At 43.3% G+C, this 22,708-nt stretch overlaps 1 protein-coding gene across 2 annotated transcripts in view; it reads right to left on the minus strand.

The window, feature by feature from the left end:
• The window catches only part of LOC120936507 (rootletin-like), a 167,164-nt gene that overhangs the window by 17,582 nt on the left and 126,874 nt on the right, over nucleotides 1-22,708 (minus strand). For both annotated transcript variants that reach the window (XM_040348921.1, XM_040348920.1), the window contains exons 30-32: nucleotides 5,665-5,828; nucleotides 3,351-3,791; nucleotides 822-971 (exon numbers count right to left, since the gene is read on the minus strand). In XM_040348921.1, the coding sequence (XP_040204855.1) occupies nucleotides 822-971; nucleotides 3,351-3,791; nucleotides 5,665-5,828 (755 nt within the window). The remainder of the gene's footprint in view (nucleotides 1-821; nucleotides 972-3,350; nucleotides 3,792-5,664; nucleotides 5,829-22,708) is intronic.

Genomic DNA, 22,708 nt, shown 5'->3' on the forward strand with positions numbered 1-22,708 from the left:
GGAGATGGAGTGTTAGGCTGTCGGGGCCTTTGAGGGAGCTCCCCAGTCTGGGGGGTGACCTTCGGCCTGGGCTCAGGTGCGGACGGGACCCTCTTATAACCCGCAGAGGGGTCCTGGCCAGGAGGCACAGGTGGAGCAGGAGAGGACAGTGGGAGAACACTGCCGGGAAAGTCTCCAGGAGTTCCAAAGAGGCAGCCAGAGGGGCTGGTGTGTGATCACGCCATCGGGAGAACTGGGAGGCCCGTGGTCCCTGCCTGTAAAGGGCCTTTTGCTTTGGGCCTGGCTGAGCCAGTGTCAGGCTTACAGTGCTAGCTAGTCTGGAGAGTGCAAGATAGGAAGCAATGTGCAGGAGGAGTGATACTCAGAAAGGAAGCGATGTGCAGGAGGAGAAGAGGAGTATACACTAGAATGTATATAGTAGTCCCAATATTGACTGTTCATTACTTGGGCATCTTATAAGTTCCCATTCCCCATCCAAGTTTAATCTCCCACAATAAAACATAAAAAACAAGTGCAAGGACTGCTTTAATGTCTTCCCCTTTATAGTGCCATCGTACATTTTTTTTAAATGACCGTGTGTGGGCAACATCGTTTTAATGATGAAGTTGGAAAAAACGTTTTTTACAACTGCCGAAAAATGAAAGTGTGTACGCGGCATAAGTCAAACATGGGCAGGTACCGAAGGGAACATGTTCGTACCATGAAGACTGAAGAGAAAACCCTGTGCAAAAAAATACTCATTGGAATTCCAATTTGTTTTCTTATCAGTTTTCAGACATCCTTTTTTAAATGTTCTCCTGCCCTTCATGATCTTGTCTCACCTGCTGCAGATCTTCTGCTCTTGCCTGAAACTCTCTGCATGCCAGCTGTATGTCCCCCAGCTGCTGCTGCTGCTCCTGCACTGTCTGTGAGAGACGCATGTTCTGTCTCTTGCTGTCACTTAGTGCTTGCCGGACAGAATCTAGGCGCTCCTGAGGAAGAATGACAAAACACCCAGTAATTAGAAGCTGGATTAATCATTGTGGGATCTACTGTATTTTATTTATCTCTAAATGTCGACATTTGCAAAATAGTCATATAGGTAGAAGCCTGCAGTAGCAAAATATTTAGAACGGAAGCAGAACGATCCATCTTTCATTATTGTCAGTGAGAACGTCATTTTGAAATATTATTAGATTAATTGTTTCAAAAACGTGTTCTTCTATTTTATTGTTATTAAATATACTGTAGATTAGCAACTCATGCACTTGCGTTTTTAGAGGAGCAGCAAAGCCATAAACCATTGTGTACTGTAAAGCTGCCCACATGCATATACTGTATGCCATTACAAATTTTATACAGAGACAAGTTTTTTTTAATTAACACATATTGATAAGATTATTTACATCAGTTTTATATATATTTTTCATCTCAATTTTATGCACAAAAATTGTAAAGACTATTAGCCAGATTCAGGAAGAGATACGACGGCATATCAGTAGATACGCCGTTGTAACTCCGAATCTGCGCCGTCGTATATTTAAGCGTATTCTCAAATTGAGATACGCTTAAATGTTGCTAAAATACGACCGCCGGCGCCGTCGTATCTTAGCTGTCTATGTACGCTGGCCGCTAGGGGCGCGTACGCTGATTTACGCCTAGAATATGTAAATCAGCGAGATACGCCTATTCACGAACGTACGCTTGCCCGTCGCAGTAAAGATATGCCGTTTACTTAAGGCGTTTTCAGGCGTAAAGATAATCCACCAAAAAGATGGCGCAGCCAATGTTAAGTATGGACGTGGGAACCGCGTCAAATTTTTCACGTTTTACGTCGTTTGCGTAAGTCATCCGTGAATGGGGCTGGCCGTAATTTACGTTCACGTCGAAACCAATAAGTCTTTGTGGCGTAATTTGGAGCATGCGCACTGGGATACGTCCACGGACGGCGCATGCGCCGTTCCTTCAAATCGTCATTTATGTGGGGTCATGCTTTATTTACATAAAACACGCCCACCTCTTCACAATTTGAATTAGGCGCGCTTAAGCCGGCAGATTTACACTACGCCGCCGTAACTTAGAACGCAAGTTGTTTGTGAATACTGTACTTACCTCTCTAACTTACGGCGGCGTAGCGTATATGAGATACGCTACGCCTGCCTAAAGTTAGGCAGGTCTTTCTGAATCTGGCTATATACTTTCCCTTTAAATAGAGCATTTAACTTTTATCACATGGCTCTGAAATCATAGTAACCTACAGCAACCAATAAAAAATCACTTTTACTGCAGTCATAATTGCAATGGGTTCCGACTAGTTGCTATCAGTACTGAACTTATGTTAGCCACACACAACTTTTTATCAAATTCTAATAGAACTGGCCACAGTTAGATCCACTCGTTGACACCAACCACCTCATGAAACTTGAAAATTAAGTTGATGGGTGAAAAATTCTCCGTTGAACAGGGACTATATCCTGCATCCTGTATTCTAATGCCGCGTACACACCATCGTTTTCTGAAAATGCTCTTGCAAAGCGCGGTTACGTACAACACGTACGACGGCACTCTGTTCCATTCAAACTCGCGTCATAACTTGCTTCTGAGCATGCGCGGGTTTAAAAACGTTGTTTTAAACGTAGTTTTAGCCCACACGCAATCATTTTTTTATGACACAAAAAAAGACATTTTGAAAAACGACATAAAAAATTTAAGCATGTTCGAATTTTTTTTTTGTCGTTTTTCAGAAGACATAAAACAACGTTTTGCCCACACACGATCATTTTAAATGACGCTTTTTAAAACGTCGTTTTATTTCATCACAAAAAAACGACCGTGTGTACGCGGCATAACAGTTGTTGAAGCTGTCAGAATACAATGGCTGGCAGGGATAATTCCTTTAGCAATGCTGTTTATTGTGGATGAAGAAATCTAGTTGTGTATGGCTAGCCTTATGCCCTGTACACAAGATCTGAGTATCCGTCGGAATAAACTCCGATGGGTTTAAGCTGTCTTGCATACACACGGACACACCAAATTCCAACTGTCAAAAACACATTGACGTACAACACTACGACAAGCCTAGAGAAATTACGCGCAATGCTTCCGAGCATGTGTCGAATTGTTTCTGAGCATGCATGTTTTTCTCACCATCAGAGTTCCATACAGACGAACGAAATTTCCGTTGGAAAACTCTAACTCCGTTGGAATTTCTGATGTAAAAAGTCAGATGGGGCATACAAACGGTCGGAATATCCGATGAAAAAATTCCGTCTGACCTTTTCCATCGGAAATTCCGATCGTGTGTACGAGGCATAAGTTCCTTAAACTGTACTCTTGAAAATGGAATTTTGTGGAGATGGTGGAGACGTTACCTGCAGGACCCGTCTGTCTTGCTCAGCTGCTGTCAGAGCTCCTTGTAATTTGTTCACATCTTCCTGCAGGTTACCCCTGCCAGTTGCTGCTTCTCCTAGAGCTTGTGTCAGCCCCTGTGATTTCTCCTGCAGATGCCTTTCTCCATCCTGTGCCCTAGACAAGGCCAGGTTCAGCTTTTGCACCTCTCTCTGTAGGCCAGCCTCTCTGTCTTCGCTCTCCTTCAAATGTTCCTGTAAGTCTTGTGCTTGGTCCTGTAAAGCCAGAACTTCTGCTTCTCTTTCTGCTAGGCAAAGCCGCGTCCTCTCCAGTTCCCCTTCCAGAGAGCGGCGCCTGAGTTCCAGGTCTGTACTGCGGTTTTCTGAAGCTTCCAGTATTTCTCTTAGGCTCTTACATTCCAGCTCCTGTCTGCTTTCACAACTGCGAGCCCGACACAGTCGTTCCTACGATAGTGAGGATATAAATAAAAAATGAAATGCAATATTTAACTTCAATTTTTTTGCAGTACTTTTTTACTGTCCCCTACCTAACACATAAGTTGAAACACCACACTCAATAATCTCCTCCTTCTGCCCTGTTACCACCAAGGAAGTTGATAAACTCCTCTCTGTGGCCCACCTCACCACCTGTCCCCTTACAATTACTGTGACCACCTTCCCGCTCTATTCTAAACTCCCTAACCCACATCTTCAACCTCTCCCTCTCCTCCGGCACCTTTTCTTCCCCGCTCAAACATGCACTGGTTACCCCCATATTTAAAAAAACCCTCACTAGACCCCACCTGTTTGAATAACCTAAGACCCATCTCTCTGCTCCTGTTTGCCTCCAAGCTCATTGAACGCCTCGTCCATGACCGAATGAGTCGCTACCTTCTCGATCCCCTACAGTCTGGCTTCCGCCCACAACATTGCACTGAAACTGCCCTACTAAAACTCACCAATGACCTACTAACTGCTAAAACCAATGGCCATTACTCCATACTCATATTCTTGGACCTCTCTGCTGCCTTCTACACAGTTGACCACCTGCTCCTCCTCAGCAAACTCCACTCCGTGATTATGCTTTATCCTGGTTCTCCTCCTACCTATCTCAGTGCACTTTCAGTGTCACTTACAACTCCATCTCCTCCACTCCTCTTCCTCTTTCTAAAGGGGTACCCCAAGGCTCCATCCTTGGGCCCCTCCTATTGTCGCTCTATACCTCTTCCCTGGGCCAGTTAAGATCTCCCATGGCTTCCAATACCACCTATACGCTGATGACACCCAGATCTATATCTTCACTCCTCAACTTACCCCCCCTCGATCTCCTCACAGATCACAAACTTACTGAATGACATATCGGTATGGATGTCACACCACTTTCTCAAACCTTTCCCATCCTCAGGAACTCCCTGCCCCAGTATGTACGATCAGCCCCTACCCTGTCCACCTTTAGGAGATCCCTGAAAACCCACTTATTCAGGGAAGCCTATCCCAGACCTGCCTATGAACCATACCCAAGCCACCACCATCAAATCCTCCCCCGCAGCTATTACCTTTTGTACTACCACTATCCCCCTCCCTTTAGAATGTAAGCTCTACAAGCAGGGCCCTCCTGTGCCTTCTGTATTGAACTGTACCATATTTGTGCTGTCCCCCTCTACATTGTGAAGTGCTGCGTAAACTGTTGGCGCTATATAATTTGTGTATCAGTATAATAATGCTGTCGCTTGATGTGCTCAAGTCTGATGGCCAGCATAATTTAACTGACATTCTCTGATCCCAAATTATCCTTGACCCTTCCCAGCATTTGACTTTATACTCAAAGAAAAAACAGCACAGTGGTGAGCTCTCTGTCACTCTGCTTTCATTTCCTTTCAGCATGTTCTTATTCAGCACATGAACTGATAAGCTCCGTGTGCTGCTTCTTCCTCTCACAGCCCTGCTGCACAGGAAATACCAGGGGCTAATACCAGTTTCAATTCTAATTCAGGTACTTCCATTTGAATTTTTTTTTTTTTTATGCATTATTGATTACTGAGCCATATTTATTTGTTTCATTTGTATCTGCCTAGAATTCAGCTTTAATGTGGTCATTCTGACTTTCCATAACTAGTTTGGGCAAAATTTGAGAGATAAGAACAGGCTTTTTGTGTTAGGCTTGAGTAGTATTTGGCAGCTAAAGTAGCTAAAGTAACAATATCCTTACTTGCTAACTGAAGAAGAGATATTAATACAAAATCCTTGTTTGGGGTACATCTTTAGAGAAATTATGAGAGGAATGTTCAAAGAAAACTGAAGTGAAGCAATGCTTATGTTCTAGTACCATGCTACATACCTGGAAATCCCTCTTCTCATCGTCACACATACGTAGGCTATGCTCCAATTTTGAAGCACGTTCAATAGCAGTTTGGCGTTCCAACTCTACCTGACGCAGGTTGTCTTGCAGCAATCGCATTTCTGTGTTGGCTGTGCCCAGCTGTTCCTCTGTCTCATGTTGGCCTAAAAAAATGATAATATAAGTCACCTTCACATGAAGTAGGAGGAAATCTCTCATATAGGGACACAGACATGAATAAAATATTGACAGGAGTTCTAAACTTTCTGACTATACTAGAACATTTTTATTTATTACTGTCTATGGGTGAGGAGAAGTTTCCTTCATTTCCTGTTCTGACACCCATCAAATCAATAGGAAGTGGTGACATTTTCCCTCACTTCCTGATCTGTCTAAATCCTGTCAAATATACAGGACTTGAGCAGTAATCTAAATGACAAATAAAAAGTTGATGGGATCTAACCTTTTCACATTAAAAAAATGACTGGAGTTCAGCTTTAAAGTAGATTGGACACAAAGAGTAATGATTTGTTATGTTATAGGGAAATGTTATTTGTGCCCAAGCAGTACCCAGAATAATTTACCTTTTGCCTGAAGCTCCTCCTGAAAAAACAGCAGTGTACTTCTTGGCTTGTAAGGGTGCTTTGGCATGTATATCTGCAGCGTGAGATCTAAGGCACTGCTGCCCCTGACCGCTAGTCTCTGGGGATTTTGAGTGGAAGTTGGTGATGTCACTACCGTGCAGCTCGCTGTACTTCTTACTAAAGATTCTGATATGAGGAACCAAAAACCATGGCTCTACACAGAGGCACACAGTGCAGAACACGGCATGCTAAGTCAGTAATGGGGGAAATATTAGTTTTAAGGCGACCACAGGCAATACTGGATGCAAAGATAATGAGAGCTGATGATCCGCAAACTAAAGGGGGAAGACCTGATGCCATCCTCATTTTTCTAATGTTCACAAGTCCGTGATAAATCATTTAGATTCAAGTCTGTTGCCAGTGGCCTCAGCTAGTGACATTTTTAAAATTATTATATTAGAGACACTGAAGGGATCATGCCGGACTATAAATTCGCTATCTATTACATGAGCTCCATCGGGTATGTCAGGCTCCTCTTGGCTCCTGTGTCCATCCCCAAGATCTGTATGTGCATGCAGTCCATGATGTAATATTTCTCTTCAATATGTAAGCATTTAATACAGTTATCAGGAAATATCTATGATGTACTTTTGAAATATTGTGAATAATATATAATAGTATGTTTTTTTCAATTATATTTAGTGCAATTCACAATCCAACTTGTCCTGAAATAGCAAGATCTCCCACGAAATGCGCTGAGTCTGGATTTGGAGTAATATCAGGGCATCAGCATCAAGAAATGAAAAAATAATTAAATCTATATGAACACTAGGGGAGCCCTATTTCAATTCCAGTGTTGGGTACTTTACTTTGCAATATATGTCTTCCTTGCTGGGGTAATGTGTTTATTAAGATGACATTTTACTGATTGTAATAAACTGTATGATTTTATATTGAATCTGCCTCATATTGTGCCTCAGGCCTCGTACACACGATCAGATTTTCTGCAGACAAAGCCTCTGACTTTTGTCTGAAGGGCATTGGCCATGAAATTGTCTTGCATACAAACGGCACACAATAGTTGGTAAAACAAACACAAACGTAGTTACGTACTACGTGAGTTTTCAGCTCTTTAGCACCACCCTTTGGGCACCTTCTGCTAATGTCATGTTTGGTGATCATTGATTCCGAGCATGCATGTTTGTACTTTGGACTGTCCGATGGACTTGTGTATACATTTTTCAAAAACGGTCGTGTGTACGCGGCATAAGTATTTAAACAATTTTTTAAAGTCAACAGCATAATAATAGTATCGTAAACCTTCATTAGTATAGGCATTATGGCATGTGATATATTTTGGCTTGCAAGGGAAAGTAGGCCACATTCCTGGATGTTTCACACTGAAGAACCAAAATCCAGCTATGTTTTTAAAATCCTGATCTGATGAAATTATATACAGTATTAACAAACATCCACCTGACAATAGAAGAGGACTATCGTTATTTTAAGACTAAACACCCCTATACTACAAGGTACAGGAGGCAGATTAGGCACATTCCATCTCATACGTGGTTTAGGCATTTTACAAATATAAAGTTAAGCCTCTATCAAATGGTAATTTCTTTCTCAATAGTTTTTATTGTTATCAGGTACAGCAACCATAAAATACAGGGAAGGGGATATCACCGCTCTAGGTAGGTCAAACAAAGGTGAAAACCTCTCCTCCACTTTAGAAGCCCAGGTGCTGGCAATGCATATAGCAATAAAACAGGAAGAAGTTCTGGATAGGCACACTCCAAAAAAGTTTTTGCCTTTTATTCAAAAAATTAAATAAAAAATACATGCCACAGCAGAACGGACAGAAGAGCTGACGCGTTTCACGCTAACAAACAGTGCTTAGTCATATGAAATAAAATACATATTAGGAATAAAGCGTGAACACTTCCATTACATTCCCATTATAATCAATTGTCATCGTAACATTTTGCATTGGTATTTACAAATGTTCTTATGTGGAAGAGTATGTATTGTAGTGTCTCAAACAGTTTTGCCTTACCAGGAAGCAAAGCTTTGCCTCCCTTAAGAGAAGTCATATGTTTCAATGTGTTGCATGTTTCAAATAGTACTTTGATGCTGCATAATAATGTATGGGTTATTAGACTGTAGCTTGTGATCATAGGAAAATATCAACACAATTAGAAAACGGACATTGTGGGATGGTCTGCCGGAATATCCAATACATGTTAATCCTCCTACTCCAAACTCCTCAGATTTTTTGATTGGCCTTGTTATTTCTGAAAATGCCCCCCTCAAAGGCCACAAAAGGTGTTGCAGCGGCAGCCTGGGAGGCTCCTTCAGAAAAAAATAAAAGTCAGCAGCTACAGATATTGTAACTACTGGCTTTTAATATTAAGACACTTACCTGTCCACAAATTCAGCGATGTCTTCCCCCCCAGCTGATATTCCAATCGTCTCGGGTTCCTATTTTTCAATTGGCTGGGGAGCTTATTTTTCAATCGGCTGTCGGGTGCTGCCGCCACCATCTCCACTAAGGGAAACCAGCAGCGAAGCCTTGAAGTGAAGTGCACTGTGCTTTGTGAATGGTTCCTGCTGACTTCGCTGCGGTGAGAACAGCTGGAAGTGGGAGCATGAACCTGTCAAAACCAGGTAACCTCTCCCCCCTGAAAAGTGCCAAATGTGGCTGCGAGGGGGGAGGAGGCAGACAAGCGGAGCTTCCCCTTTTGGGTCAAGCTCACTTAATATTCCATCAAAACTTTGCACAACATCAGAGACAGGAAGTCACTTTGAGGGTCAGTAACTCTATCAGACTAGATATATGCGGAAGTTATTGGACACTGTTAAAACCACTTTTATTCCCATTTATTTCACTGCTGGTTACTGTCTAGGTTTTTAGCTTTTATTAAAGACATTAAGCTTTATCTTTAAATCTCTACAGCAAAAAATAACAAATCCTTGTCTCTTTGAGTGCTACTGTATTTTAACATCTGTCATATCGCTGTCTGTCAAAACAGTGTGTATTACAGATGTTTCTTAGAAGTCAGAATTCTTACAGCAGATGCTGTGAATCTATATGCGTTTCTGTTAAAATATGTGGCGATACCTGTTGTGTATGTGTAAAGGGTTAACTGCAGAGTTAACTGACCCAGTGATGATCGCTCTCGTTCTATGCATTAAGGTAAAAAACCTTCTGCATGCAGCTCACACCCCCAGCCCTTGTAAATACTTACCTGAGCCAAATCTCGATCCAGCAATATTCACAAGATCAGTATCTCTCTCTCACCTCATTGGACAAAGAAGCAGCAAGAGCCATTGAATCCTGCTGCTGTCAGTCCAAGCCAGTAAGGAGACAGCTCAGGATTGAGCATACATGAGTGCCCCCATAGCAAGTGGCTTGCTATGGGGGCATTCTGCAGGGGGGAAGAGCTAGGAGCGTTGGCCCCGAGAAAAGGAGGATCAGGACTGCTCTGTGCAAAACCCTTGCACAGAGCAGATAAGTATAACATGTTTTTTTTTTTAATTAAACACATTGGGGGTTATTTCCGAAAAGGCAAATCCACTTTGCACTACAAGTGCACTTGAAATTGCACTGAAAGTGCACTTGAAAGTCTAGTCGCTGTAGATCTGAAGGGAAGATCTAAAATGAGAAGAAGCTCTGCTGATTTTATCATCCAGTCATGTGCAAGCTAAAATAATGTTTTTTTATTCTCCTTGCATGTCCTCCTCGGATCTACAGCGACTGCACTTGTAGTGAAAAGTGGATTTGCCTTTCGTAAATAACCCCTATTGCCTTTACAATCACTTAAGGTAGTGCTCTCTGCCCTTCTACCCTGGGAGCTCTACACCAAAAAATACCAGCATTCATCTCCCCAAAATGAAAATGAATGTATTAAATATTTCATGCTTATCGAGAATGAAGATAATTCTCATTCATCTGTTATAATGGGAGCAATTTGTTTTCTACACACAGCAGACTTCCAGTCCAGTAATCCTGCTGAAGGGCTGTGTGAACATGCTATCTTTCCCTTCTGCCAAATCTAAAGTGGCTGATAACATAATTCATGCGGCTGGGTTTGGCTTGTGAACTGGAAATCAGCAGTTAAACATGAGCTGCAGGATAAAAGTGCAGTGCTCAGTCAGAATATTTGGCTGGAACATGGCTGTATTCTCACATGGACATCTATTACAGAAAAAGAACATGATATTGGAGTGTTTACTTTGTATGTATCACAAATTTTAAACATTTCAGATCAGTCAACCTAATCTGACTTTAGGGTCTCTGCTCTATGTCCCCCATCTGGTGAATTCCACTGAGGGTACACGCCTGGCTTGTATGGTGTGCAGTGGCTGAGATTTTTTTCTACTTGTTCTGCGGATTTCAGATTAGTTACTTAAGGCTTAACATGTGTTGAGTTAGAGACCCTTTCATCAGACCACTCATTTCAACAACAATCTTCTGTTCATTTAACATACTTACAGGATTACATGTACATTTTATGTATGTTATTACCTGTACAAGCCTTGCTTGTGTAGACATCCAAATGGCTACTTCTGGGCACCACCATCTAGGATGTGATGTCAGCCCCAGCAGACCTAGGACTGTCACTTCAGTAACACTCTACAGTGTAACAGGGGTCTCCAAACTTTTGAAACAAAGGGCCGGTTTACTGCCCTTCAGATATAAGGGTGGCCGGACTGTGGCCAGTAGGAGTAGAAAATACCCTGGCATTGGTGGGAGTAAACAATGCCATAGGCTTGGTGGTCAATGGCAGTAAAATAAATTACATAATCGGGGTGTCAGTGGGAGGAATAGTACTCCATCTTTGGTATTAGTGGAAGGATTAGTGCCTCAAGTTCCGGATAAACACAAGCAAAGGGCTTCATTCAGCCCACAGGCCACCATTGGAGACACTTGCTCTATAGCAGTGGTCTCCAAACTGCGGCCTGTGGGCCGGATGTGGCCCTTTGCTTGCCTTTTTCCAGCCCTTGGGGCACTATTCCTTCCACCAATACAAGGCACTATATCTCCCACTGACACCAACAATGCGGCACTATCCTATCCACTGACACCATCATTGGGGCACAATTTTTCGCACTGACACCAATGATGGGGATTATTCTTGATGGGGCACTACTACTCCCACTATTACCAATGATAGGGCACTATTCCTCCCACTGATACCAACGATGGGGCAACATTCCTCCCACTGACACCAACAATGGAAACTATTCTTCCCACTAATACCAATGATGAGGCACGGTTTCACCTCCGACCGCCTACAGGCGGTGTTATGTAATTTTTTTACCACCTCTGACCACCAAGTCTGAGGAATTTTCTACTCTCAGTGGTCACAATCCTACACCTTCTAAAGCACAGTAACTGGCCCTTTGCCTATAAAGTTTTGAAACCCCTGCTCTATAGCATTACCCTTCTCTATTGCTCCAGCAGCTGCATGAAAAGTTATGTGGGGAGTTGAAGGGAGCTGGCCCAGCACAGTAGTTAGACTCTCCCAAAAGAGGAGAGGGCTATGACATGCAAGGAGGTAAAAGGGGTGAGGACGTTTTTAAAAAATTTCCAACAAATATATTATTTTAATTGCATTTTGTAAGTTGGTAACTTGTACATTAACTTGCTTGGTGTTATTGTAGCCCATTTATTTAAATAAGCTGCCAATGTTCCAGAACGCATAGAAAAAACAGACATGCAGAATGTTTTGCAACATACCACACCGCAATGAATGGTAGTGTATTACTGGTCATTGGCAAGGTGCATTGGGGTGGCATTAAGAACTAGAAAAGATACAATTTCTGGGGAAATTGTGCGACGTGGTCTTGCCTCCACCAATACTCCTGACTTGAGACAGTGCCCCTGGAGATGTAAATGTGATCCAACAGTGTGTTGATCCAGTTCGATCCATTGCCCCATCAAAAACTGATCCATCAAAAACTACCCCATCAAAACTGGTTGCTATAGACTGGTTGCTATGGACTTGTACTTGTTGCTATGGACGGTTGCTATGGACTTCTTGCTATGGGAGGGTTGCTAAGGACTGGTTGCTATGGACTGGTTGCTATGGAGGGTTGCTATGGACTGGCTGCTATGGACTGGTTGCTTTGGATGGTTTCTATGGACTGGTTGCTATGGACTGGTTGCTATGGACGGGTTGCTATGGAGTGGTTGCTATGGTCGGGTTGCTATGGTCGGGTTTCTATGGACTGATGGCTATGGACTGATGGCTATGGACTGGTTGCTATGGACTGGTTGCTATGGACTGGTTGCTATGGACTGGTTGCTATGGACGGTTGCTATGAACTGGTTGCTATGGACTGGTTGCTATGGACGGGTTGCTATGGACTGGTTGCTATGGACTGGTTGCTATTGACGGTTTCTATGGACTGGTTGTTTTGGACGGGTTGCTATGGACTGGTTGCTATGGAGGGTTGCTATGGACTGGTTGCTATGGACTGGTTGCTATGGAGGGTTGCTATGGACTGGTTGCTATGGAGGGTTACTAACCTCCATTTCCACTATGCTGCTGTGGGGCTCCGGATCCCAAAAGCGTGGGTCTGAAAGGTCCTGTTTAGTCCAGCGTATCTTTGCAGCTTTAGACCTCTTTCCTTTAGATGGCATAATGCTATGTGTTGGAGGAGATATAATTCCCTTCAGAGCTGTGAAGAAGGAGCTATAATGCTATAATTTTCCTCAGAGCTGTGTGAGACTAGATATAATTTGCCTCAGTTGTGTGGTAGAAGCCAGAACTCACCTCACAGAAATCACCTCACAGAAATCACCTCACAGATATCACCTCACATATATCACCTCACAGAGATCAACTCAAAGAAATCACCTCACAACTTACATAGTTACATAGTTACATAGTTACATAGTTAGTCAGGTTGAAAAAAAGACACAAGTCCATCCAGTTCAACCACAAAAAACAAAATAAAAAAACACAGTAAAATCCTATACACCCAACTCCATACCCACAGTTGATCCAGAGGAAGGCAAAAAACCCCAGCGGAGCATGATCCAATTTGCTACAGCAGGGGAAAAAATTCCTTCCTGATCCCCCGAGAGGCAATCGGATTTACCCTGGATCAACTATACCTACAAATCTTAGTACTCAGTTATATTCTGTACATTTAGGAAAGAATCCAGACCTTTCTTAAAGCAATCTACTGAGCTGGCCAGAACCACCTCTGGAGGGAGTCTGTTCCACATTTTCACAGCTCTTACTGTGAAAAAACCTTTCCGTATTTGGAGGTGAAATCTCTTTTCCTCTAGACGTAAAGAGTGCCCCCTTGTCCTCAGTGATGACCGTAAAGTGAATAACTCAACACCAAGTTCACTGTATGGACCTCTTATATATTTGTACATGTTGATCATATCCCCCCTTATTCTCCTCTTCTCAAGAGTGAATAAATTTAGTTCTTCTAATCTTTCCTCATAGCTGAGCTCCTCCATGCCTCTTATCAGTTTGGTTGCTCTTCTCTGCACTTTCTCCAGTTCTCCTATATCTGTGTGGGAGGAGCTATAGAATCCCCTTACAGCTGTGTGTGTGAGGAGTTTTAATTACCTCAGCGTCTCCTAGGAAACCAGTGTTTGTTGATATGCAGCCTCTAAACACAGACTCAGAGATTATGGATTTTTTTTAATATTTGTCCTATTCAAATGATTGTATTTTAAAAACTATACATTATACAGTTCACAACACCCAGACCTACATTTTGATGTATAGTATGTCTCTGAAATATAAAAATTGAAGGCATAGTCGCAGTTTATATATTGTCCTAAAGATTTTTGGTTTCCTGACTGGAATTTCAATGTAAGTCAATGGAGGTCAATTGATGGCATAGGTTGCAAACAAATGGCCGTATTGTGAAAATGGTTTGGTAGATCGCTTAGCCGTGAACACGTGTAGTGGCAGCAGGGATAGCTGAACGTTTTGATATACGATTTGTGTAGGTCGGCTTGAAAATGAGGGAGTGGTCGCAGTTTACAAATCATGTCCTGATTTTTCAGTTTTTGACATTCCACACTGTAAGCTTCACCATTCATTCCTATGGAAAAATTTGGCCGCAAAAACGACGATATTTCGCGAACGATTAAGCGAAACATTCCACAAAGTAATAGCAACGCGATTGGGAACAATCCGCACGTTTCGGTATATTACTCGTCTATGTAGTGTAAAAACTGTGGGAGGAGTTAGGGTGGTAAATTTGGCTATAAGAATAATAATATATATGTGAGATAACAATAAGTGCTCTTGCTATGCAAGACCACTTAATAAATGAATCATTACCATGGGTTGTAGTGATGCATGGGACAATATACGCCCCAAGTAAATCTCATCTGGCCTTAAACTTTTCTACAGTAATAACACTTCTAAAAGAAAGTACCTGTGGAAGTCTTTAAATTGATCCTATTTCCCTACATTTGGAATCAAGGCCCAGGTGGTACATGGGATCTTGACTTCTGCCAAATTCAACATTAAGCTCACCCTTCCATTGCTATGCCTCTTCCCGGACAAAAGCTAGAACTGCAGTGGGAAAAAGATGCATTGACATTTTACAACTGAATGACAGTGCACAGGTTTAGTATTAGGAGCTTAAGGCTTAACTTGAACTTGGGCAGAAATCGAAACCCTGTGTAAAGCCTGGGCCCTTGAATCCAAAAGGATTTACAGAGACACAGGTCAATCTGAAGACAAAGAGTAGAACCTGGTGCCTACACTTCAGCACTGTTATTACTTCAGAATTGCTTTAGACCAGGTAAGGTTCACAGATAGCAAGGATAACTTGCCATAAATTTGTGGCAGTGTTGAATTGTAAGTCTGTTAACTTTCTGCACATTTTCACTGGCAAGTTGTACACTTGCAGATCACTTGAAGCACAAGTTCTAGTTGACACTTTTGCAATTTTTAGCAAGTTTGCATGGCAAGCCTCTAGCAAAAGCAAAGTTGCATTGGTGAGGCTACAGCAAGAGCAAGTCTTTGGCATGAAAATTCAGCCACAGTGACCCATGTGGTGGGATGACTATTGCACAACATAACTGAACCAGAACTTGCAGCAGACTTGCAGAATGTTTGCAAAGAAAGTTGATCTGGATTCATGCAATGTGCACCACATGTGTGAAGCCTGGCAAGTCTAGCAATAGCTTAGCAAGTCATTTTCAAACTTGCAGCACAATTGCTTGCTATCTGGGTTCATGTTGCTTTGCTAAACCAACCACCTCCTTATAGGCAGAAAGATCATTTTAAAAAAGCCACAGGAGCCTGAAAAATACAAGTCTGTTGGAAGCCTGACAACCGTACTATTTGTCTAACAGTGCCATCTAGGCTAGAAGTTTAAAGCTTAACATAGGCAGATATTTATTCTTGTGAAAAAAAAATATGCAGGTATAAAACCTCTAAATTAGAATTCAGATCGGTAGAAAGGGACAGCACTATAAGAATAAGACTTACGCAGTGCTGTGACATAAAACACATAACAAATATAGCAAGCTGATTAAGGGATAGAGCTCACAGATAACCTCCTCTTTAACTTTTTTTGCACCTTCACTTTCCAATCACAGAATTGATCAAGCGGTATTGCTTTAGCTGAAGTGAAGAAAAGTAAGGCCTAAACATGGCTTTGGTGTATTGCAAGGTTGTCTGAATTAAAAAATGTGTTAAACAAAATGTAAAGGTTCAACTGTGTATTTAGTCGTATGCTTTCACTTATGCTTTAAAGGTTTTAGAGAAGTCATTGGAGAGCTGCTGCAAACTTACAGAAAAAAGGAAGATGGTCTAGGCTGGTAGGAGGCAAGCATGGTGGCAGTCCATATTCTAAAGAGCTCAATATGTACCCACAAATACCCCAAAAAATCCAAAAATATATTTTGGATCCAGGTGGCCCCTTTCACACAGGCTTGTCCATGTGACCGGCTTTGCTTGCTCAGTGGGGGGATCGATCTGCTGATCCCCGCTGAGCAGGCAGATGACAGGTCCTTCTCTATCACTATACTGAGATGGACCTGGCAGAGTCCCGCTCTCCTCTACAGGGAGCTTGCATAAAAACAGACCTGTCTGTTTTCATTTGATCTCATCCGATCTGCCAGACAGATGGAAAGTAGGGTCTCCATCCATTTGGATTTGGCGGACAGGATCGCATCGGATAGCAGCAGGTGTCAGCGGACATGTCATCCGCTGTTCCATAGGAGTGAATGGAGGTCCATCTGAAAAACTGACAGGCGGACCTGATCAGAAAGCATGTGTGAAAGGGCCGGTACTCTTTAGATGTTATATTGGTGGTAGTAGCCATCCTAGTCAAAATAAGCAACACCTAAAGCAGAAGTGTGGGAACAAATAACATACATACTTATCTACCTACTGATGCTACAGTTGTCCCCGACAGGCTCTAAACTCAAAACCTGACCAATCATGTGTCCTGTCCACTGATTGCTCAGTTCTTGGGTCTGCTCTGAGCATAAAGCGGTCACTGTCAGTCAACGAACTGTGCTCTGACCTTCAGGCCCCGTACACACGACCGGATCTGTCCGCTGAAACTGGTCCGACGGACAGATCCGGTCGTGTGTAGGCCCGACCGGACAATTGTCCGGCGGATCGGACAGTTTCCAGCAGACAAAAAATTCTTAGCATGCTAAGAAATCTGTCCGCTGGAAACCTGTCCGTCAGACGTGTTCGGTCGTCTGTACAGACTCACCGGACACGTCCGACCGACCTCCATCCCTCGCATGTGTCGTACTGATTTTACGCATGCGTGGAAGCTTTGAACTTCCAGGGCCGCCCACGTCGCCGCGTCATCGTCGCGGCCACGTCCCCGCGTATTGTTTACGCGCGTATTTCTGTCTGATGGTGTGTACAACCATCAGACAGAAATCTCCGGGCGGACATGTCCGCTGAAAACGGTCCGGCGGACCGTTTTCAGCGGACTGTTCGTCCGTGTGTACGAGGCCTCAAGCGCTCACTGGAGCACCGGGCAGGAGAGGGGGTGGAAACGGCTGGCTCGTGCTCTCAGTGGCATGCTGAGGGGCTGAGCCAGCTGACAGTCAGGAATCTGGGTTGATCCCGACATTATTGTCAGGATCGCTCCAGAGTCTGGAGCGGCTCTATGATGTCAGCTCTCAGTTGGCTGATTATGGGTAACAGGAAAGGAGACCTAAGTGCACTCCTGTGACCCACATGAGAAGCATGCCTAAAAGAGCTTTGGCCATACTTCTCTTTTAAATTGTTATATTATAGTCATATTATAGTTTAGTTAGACCTTTCTGGGACAGACGGTGTGCCAGTAGAGCAGGGATATGCAATTAGCGGACCTCCAGCTGTTGCCAAACTACAAGTACCATCATGCCTCTGCCTCTGGGTGTCATGCTTGATGCTGTCAGAGTCTCGCTATGCCTCATGGGACTTGTAGTTTGGCAACAGCTGGAGGTCCGCTAATTGCATATCCCTGCAGTAGAGAGAGTAAATTGTATTTATATGCGTTTATTAAGGTTTTCAGGTTGCAAAGAGTAACAAATCTTTTTTTATTCCAAAAAAGCAGGATTTTTTAAATTGTTTAATGAGAGCCCTAAAGTGAGACTGTAATGCAGGATAACAAAAGGGTGAAACTACAGGTAACAAACTCAAGAATATTTTATTTTTGAAAGATTTGTAGTTTTGTTCAGCCATTCTTATGATCCAGGTATTCATGCCACATAGCATGTTGGGGACCTTACTTTTCTCTAAGGGAGTTAAGCTTGGTCAGTAACCTTCCTGCCATCTCTGACTGGACAATGAATGAAATATTGGTGAAGTCATCACTTCCCCTCCTATGTTAATGCTTTGACTAACCAAGGGTGTTGACCCTGCCTCTCCCAACTTGAATGCTACAATTACAGGAATGTAATATGAGGACAGATAGGGGTACTTATGCCAGTTATATTTAAAACTATTGTACGTACAGCGATTTTAGAGCATATACTGTAACCATGTTAAAACCAGGTGTAAACCCGAACAATGACCTTATATTATTTACTCCCTTGTGCTCTATTAACCACTTAAGGACTGCCACACGACTATATACGTCGACAGAATGGCACGGCTGGGCACATGGACGTATATATACAGTACAGACCAAAAGTTTGGACACACCTTTTCATTCAAAGAGTTTTCTTTATTTTCATGACTATGAAAATTGTAGATTCACACTGAAGGCTTCAAAACTATGATTTAACACATGTGGAATTATACATAACAAAAAAGTGTGAAACAACTGAAAATATATTTCATATTCTAGGTTCTTCAAAGTAGCCACCTTTTGCAGCAGACACATCTCTAGAACTGGTAAGAGGAGACTGTGTGAATCAGGCCTTCATGGTAGAATATCTGCTAGGAAACCACTGCTAAAGAAAGGCAACAAGCAGAAGAGACTTGTTTGGGATAAAGAACACAAGGAATGGACATTAGACCAATGGAAATCTGTGCTTTGGTCTGATGAGTCCAAACTTGAGTTCTTTGGTTCCAACCCCCGTGTCTTTGTATGGAGCATGGAGGAGGAGGTGTGATGGTGTGGGGGTGCTTTGCTGGTGACACTGTTGGGTATTTATTCAAAATTGAAGGCATACTGAACCAGCATGGCTACCACAGCATCTTGCAGCGGCATGCTATTCCATCCGGTTTGCGTTTAGTTGGACCATCATTTATTTTTCAACAGGACAATGACCCCAAACACACCTCCAGGCTGTGTAAGGGCTATTTGACCAAGAAGGAGAGTGATGGGGTGCTGCGCCAGGTGACTACCTCTTGAAGCTCATCAAGAGAATGCCAAGAGTGTGCCAAGCAGTAATCAAAGCAAAAGGTGGCTACTTTGAAGAACCTAGGATATGAAATATATTTTCAGTTGTTTCACACTTTTTTGTTATGTATAATTCCACATGTGTTAATTCATAGTTTTGATGCCTTCAGTGTGAATCTACAATTTTCATAGTCATGAAAATAAAGAAAACTCTCTGAATAAGAAGGTGTGTCCAAACTTTTGGTCTGTACTGTACGTCCTCTTTAAGAGCCCAGTTGTGGGTCGCAAGCACGCCGCGGGCGGAATGCTTGAGACACGGTCCGAAGGTCCGTGATCGCGCCCGCGGGACCCGATCACCGCCGGTGTCCCGCGATCGGATCACAGGAGCTGAAGAACGGGGAGAAGTGAGTGTTAAAAAACCTTCCCCGTTTTTCTCTGTGGCAGTGTCAGTGATTGTCTGTTCACTGATATAGGGAACGACGATCAGTGACGTCACACATCCAGCCCCACCCCATTACAGTAAAAAACACACATTAGGTCACACTTAACCCCTACAGCACCCCCTAGTGGTTAACCCCTTCACTGCCATTGTCATTTTCACAGTAATCAGTGCATTTTTATAGCACTTTTCGCTGTGAAAATGACAATGGTCCCAAAAATGTGTCAAAAGTGTCCGATGTCTGCAATAATGTCGCAGTCACGGAAAAAAAAAATCGCTGATCGCCGCCATTAGTAGTAAAAATAATTATTAATAAAAATACCATAAAACTATCCCCTATTTTGTAAACGCTATACATTTTGCACAAACCAATCGATAAACGCTTATTGCGATTTTTTTTTACCAAAAATATGTAGAAGAATAGGTATCGGCCCAAACTGAGGAAAAAAACTTTTTTATATATCTTTTTTGGGGATATTTATTATAGCAAAAAGTAAAAAATATTGATTTTTTTTCAAAATTGTCGCTCTATTTTTGTTTATAGCACAACAAATAAAAACCGCAGAGGTGATCAAATACCACCAAAAGAAAGCTCTATTTGTGGGAAAAAAAGGACGCCAATTTTGTTTGGGAGTCACGTCGGACAACCGTGCAATTGTCAGTTAAAGCGACGCAGTGCCGAATTGCAAAAAGGGGCAAGGTCCTTAACCTGCATAATGGTCCGGGTCTTAACCAGTTAAAGTGATACTAAAGGATACAATTTTATTTAATTCATACTTACCTGCTCTGTGCAATGGTTTTGCACAGAGCAGCCCTGATCCTCCTGTTCACAGGTCCCCTGTCTTTGCTCCTGGTTGATCCCCCCCCCAGTTGAGTGCCCCCCCCTAGTAAGCTGCTTGCTAGGGGGGCACTCATGCATGCTTTCTCCCAAGCCCTTGCTCTGTGTTTCTGTAAGACACAAAGAGTGTGGCTCAGCCCTTCCCCCCGCTCCCTCTTCACTAGATGTCTCTGAGCCCATGGCTCCTGCCTGATGTCTCTGAGCAAATGAGGAGGAAGAGAACCCAGAGAGTGGCTGCTCTTGTGCACGTCACTGGATAGAGATCGGGCCCAGGTAAATATTGGAGAGGGGGCACTAGGGGAAGCTGCCTGCAGAAGGTTTTTTACCTTCATGCATAGAATGTGTGCATAAGAGGTTTAAAAAACCTTCTGCCTTTAGAATCATTTTAAATATACCAATAAAGCATTTTGTTATCTCCCTTTTGCAAATTGAAAAAAATACCTGTTGATCCTGACAGAAATCTTGCCAGCTAATAGCTTCCTGTCCTCTTTGCTGACTGTTATCAGTTAGCATTGTTCCCAGCTCTCTTTGTTGACTACAGAATACCCGTACCCAATGTTATGGAGCTGAGAAGAATGGAAGTGTTCAGTAGTCTTAAGGCCCGTACACATGACTGGATATTCCGACAACAATTGTCCGACGTGTTTTGTCTGATAATCCAACCGTCTGTATACTCCATCGGACAATTGCTGTCTGAATTTCCGACAACAAATGTTGAATGTGCATGCTCTCAAATTGTCCGACAACAAATGTGCTCCGTCGGATTATCCGATTGTGTGTACACAAATCCGCATGCTCTGAACCAATGCTAACCATCAGACAACATTAGCAGAATTTGCCTAAAGGGTGGCGATAAAGAGCAGAAAAACAACGTAGTGTAGCGCCTGTGTACTTTCAGTACAGGTGCTATTCTAAATTTAAGGGGGATGAGAGAGTTAGTTAGCTCTCATCCAAGTGATTTGTACAAATTAGGCTTCTGTTTCAGCTGGGCTGTACTGTCGGTTCATTCTGTGTTCCTGAGGTGTTTTTCCACCCTGGGGTGGCAGGTGGCAGCAGTGGAGTCCAGGCTGGGGTGCCTCTTGCCAGCAGCCAATCAGGAGGGGTTTTCCCTCGCGGGGGAAGGTACTTCTGGAGCAGACACCATTGGACGGGGGTCTTGTTCCGGGTGTGGCACCCACCTTCAGGGTGACCACACATCATGGCCCCCGGCAATGCGGCCTACCAGGCCGGGGTGCGCGTGCCACAAGGTGTTCCGTTCCTGGTTCCGGGACCCGGAGCATTTGAAGCTATGGCGGGGCCCCAGTAATCAACTGGGTCCCCAATTCTGAGGAGATCCCAAGCGCGATAGCTGTTCGGTGGGGAGTCCGTCTGAGGAGCGCCAATGAGAGGCTGGCGGTCCAACAAAGCCTAGACAATCCACCGGGGATCGAGGTAACCGGACACTGAGGGGTGGAAGTTAGCCACCTATCAGTTGGTAACCTAATAGAAACTACCTGGGCAAGATTCAGGCAAGAAGAAGTTTACTGAGGGGAACAGTCTCCATATCCTAAGTCCTGAGGCCAGGTCTGTAGCAGAGACCTGTTCCTCTCAAAAGTGCCGAGTGATACCCTGGCTGCCAGGTCGGTGTGGGAGGCCTGTCTAGGTACACTATACCCACTCCGGCTGGAGTGGTGACGAAAGTGAAGTGTCGTTGGAGGCAGGAATGCTTCTGTTCTGTTAGGCCTGAATCTGTTAATCCTTCTCCTCACCCATCTTTGATCTATCTACCTCAAGTTTTACTGTTTGCTGTGTTGGGCAGAAATAAAAGCACAAGAAAGACACCTGCTGTTTGGACATTCCATCATTGCTGCTCTCATCATCATCTACCCCTAGACGCTCACAGAGGTAACACGCCATCCCTATTCTATCCAGCGGCTCCTTCAGGGGTGAGCGCTACAGTAGTTTTGCAAATGTTGAATGAAAAAGTTCTGCCGTCCTTATGCAGAACAAGTTCACGGCCAACGCCCTTCAGACAAAATTACATGGATTTGTCTGATGGAAGTCCGATCGTGAGGCTTTAGAATACTTTCTGCTGCTCCTCCATAGATACAGTACAGTGATGAGCGTTTTCACCCTAGGACAGTAGATGTGCTACTGGTGGGATCACCTGATACCTTTGCTGAAATGTTGTTGAATACACTGAATTTTTCTGAGGACTACAGCTATATTATGCACCAAAGGACAAATAAGTTATACTTTCCCAAATTACCCTTTTAGTCTATTTGAACACATACCAAAACAGAAAGGGTCCATTACATAACGAAGCAATCACAATTTTTTTTTTGTTCCTGTAATTTACAGAAAAACAGGTGGGACTTTGGTGCGACATAGAATCCAACATGATCCCGG

This window comes from Rana temporaria, chromosome 4 (assembly GCF_905171775.1).
Source record: "Rana temporaria chromosome 4, aRanTem1.1, whole genome shotgun sequence".
In the NCBI taxonomy this organism is placed as follows: domain Eukaryota; kingdom Metazoa; phylum Chordata; class Amphibia; order Anura; family Ranidae; genus Rana; species Rana temporaria.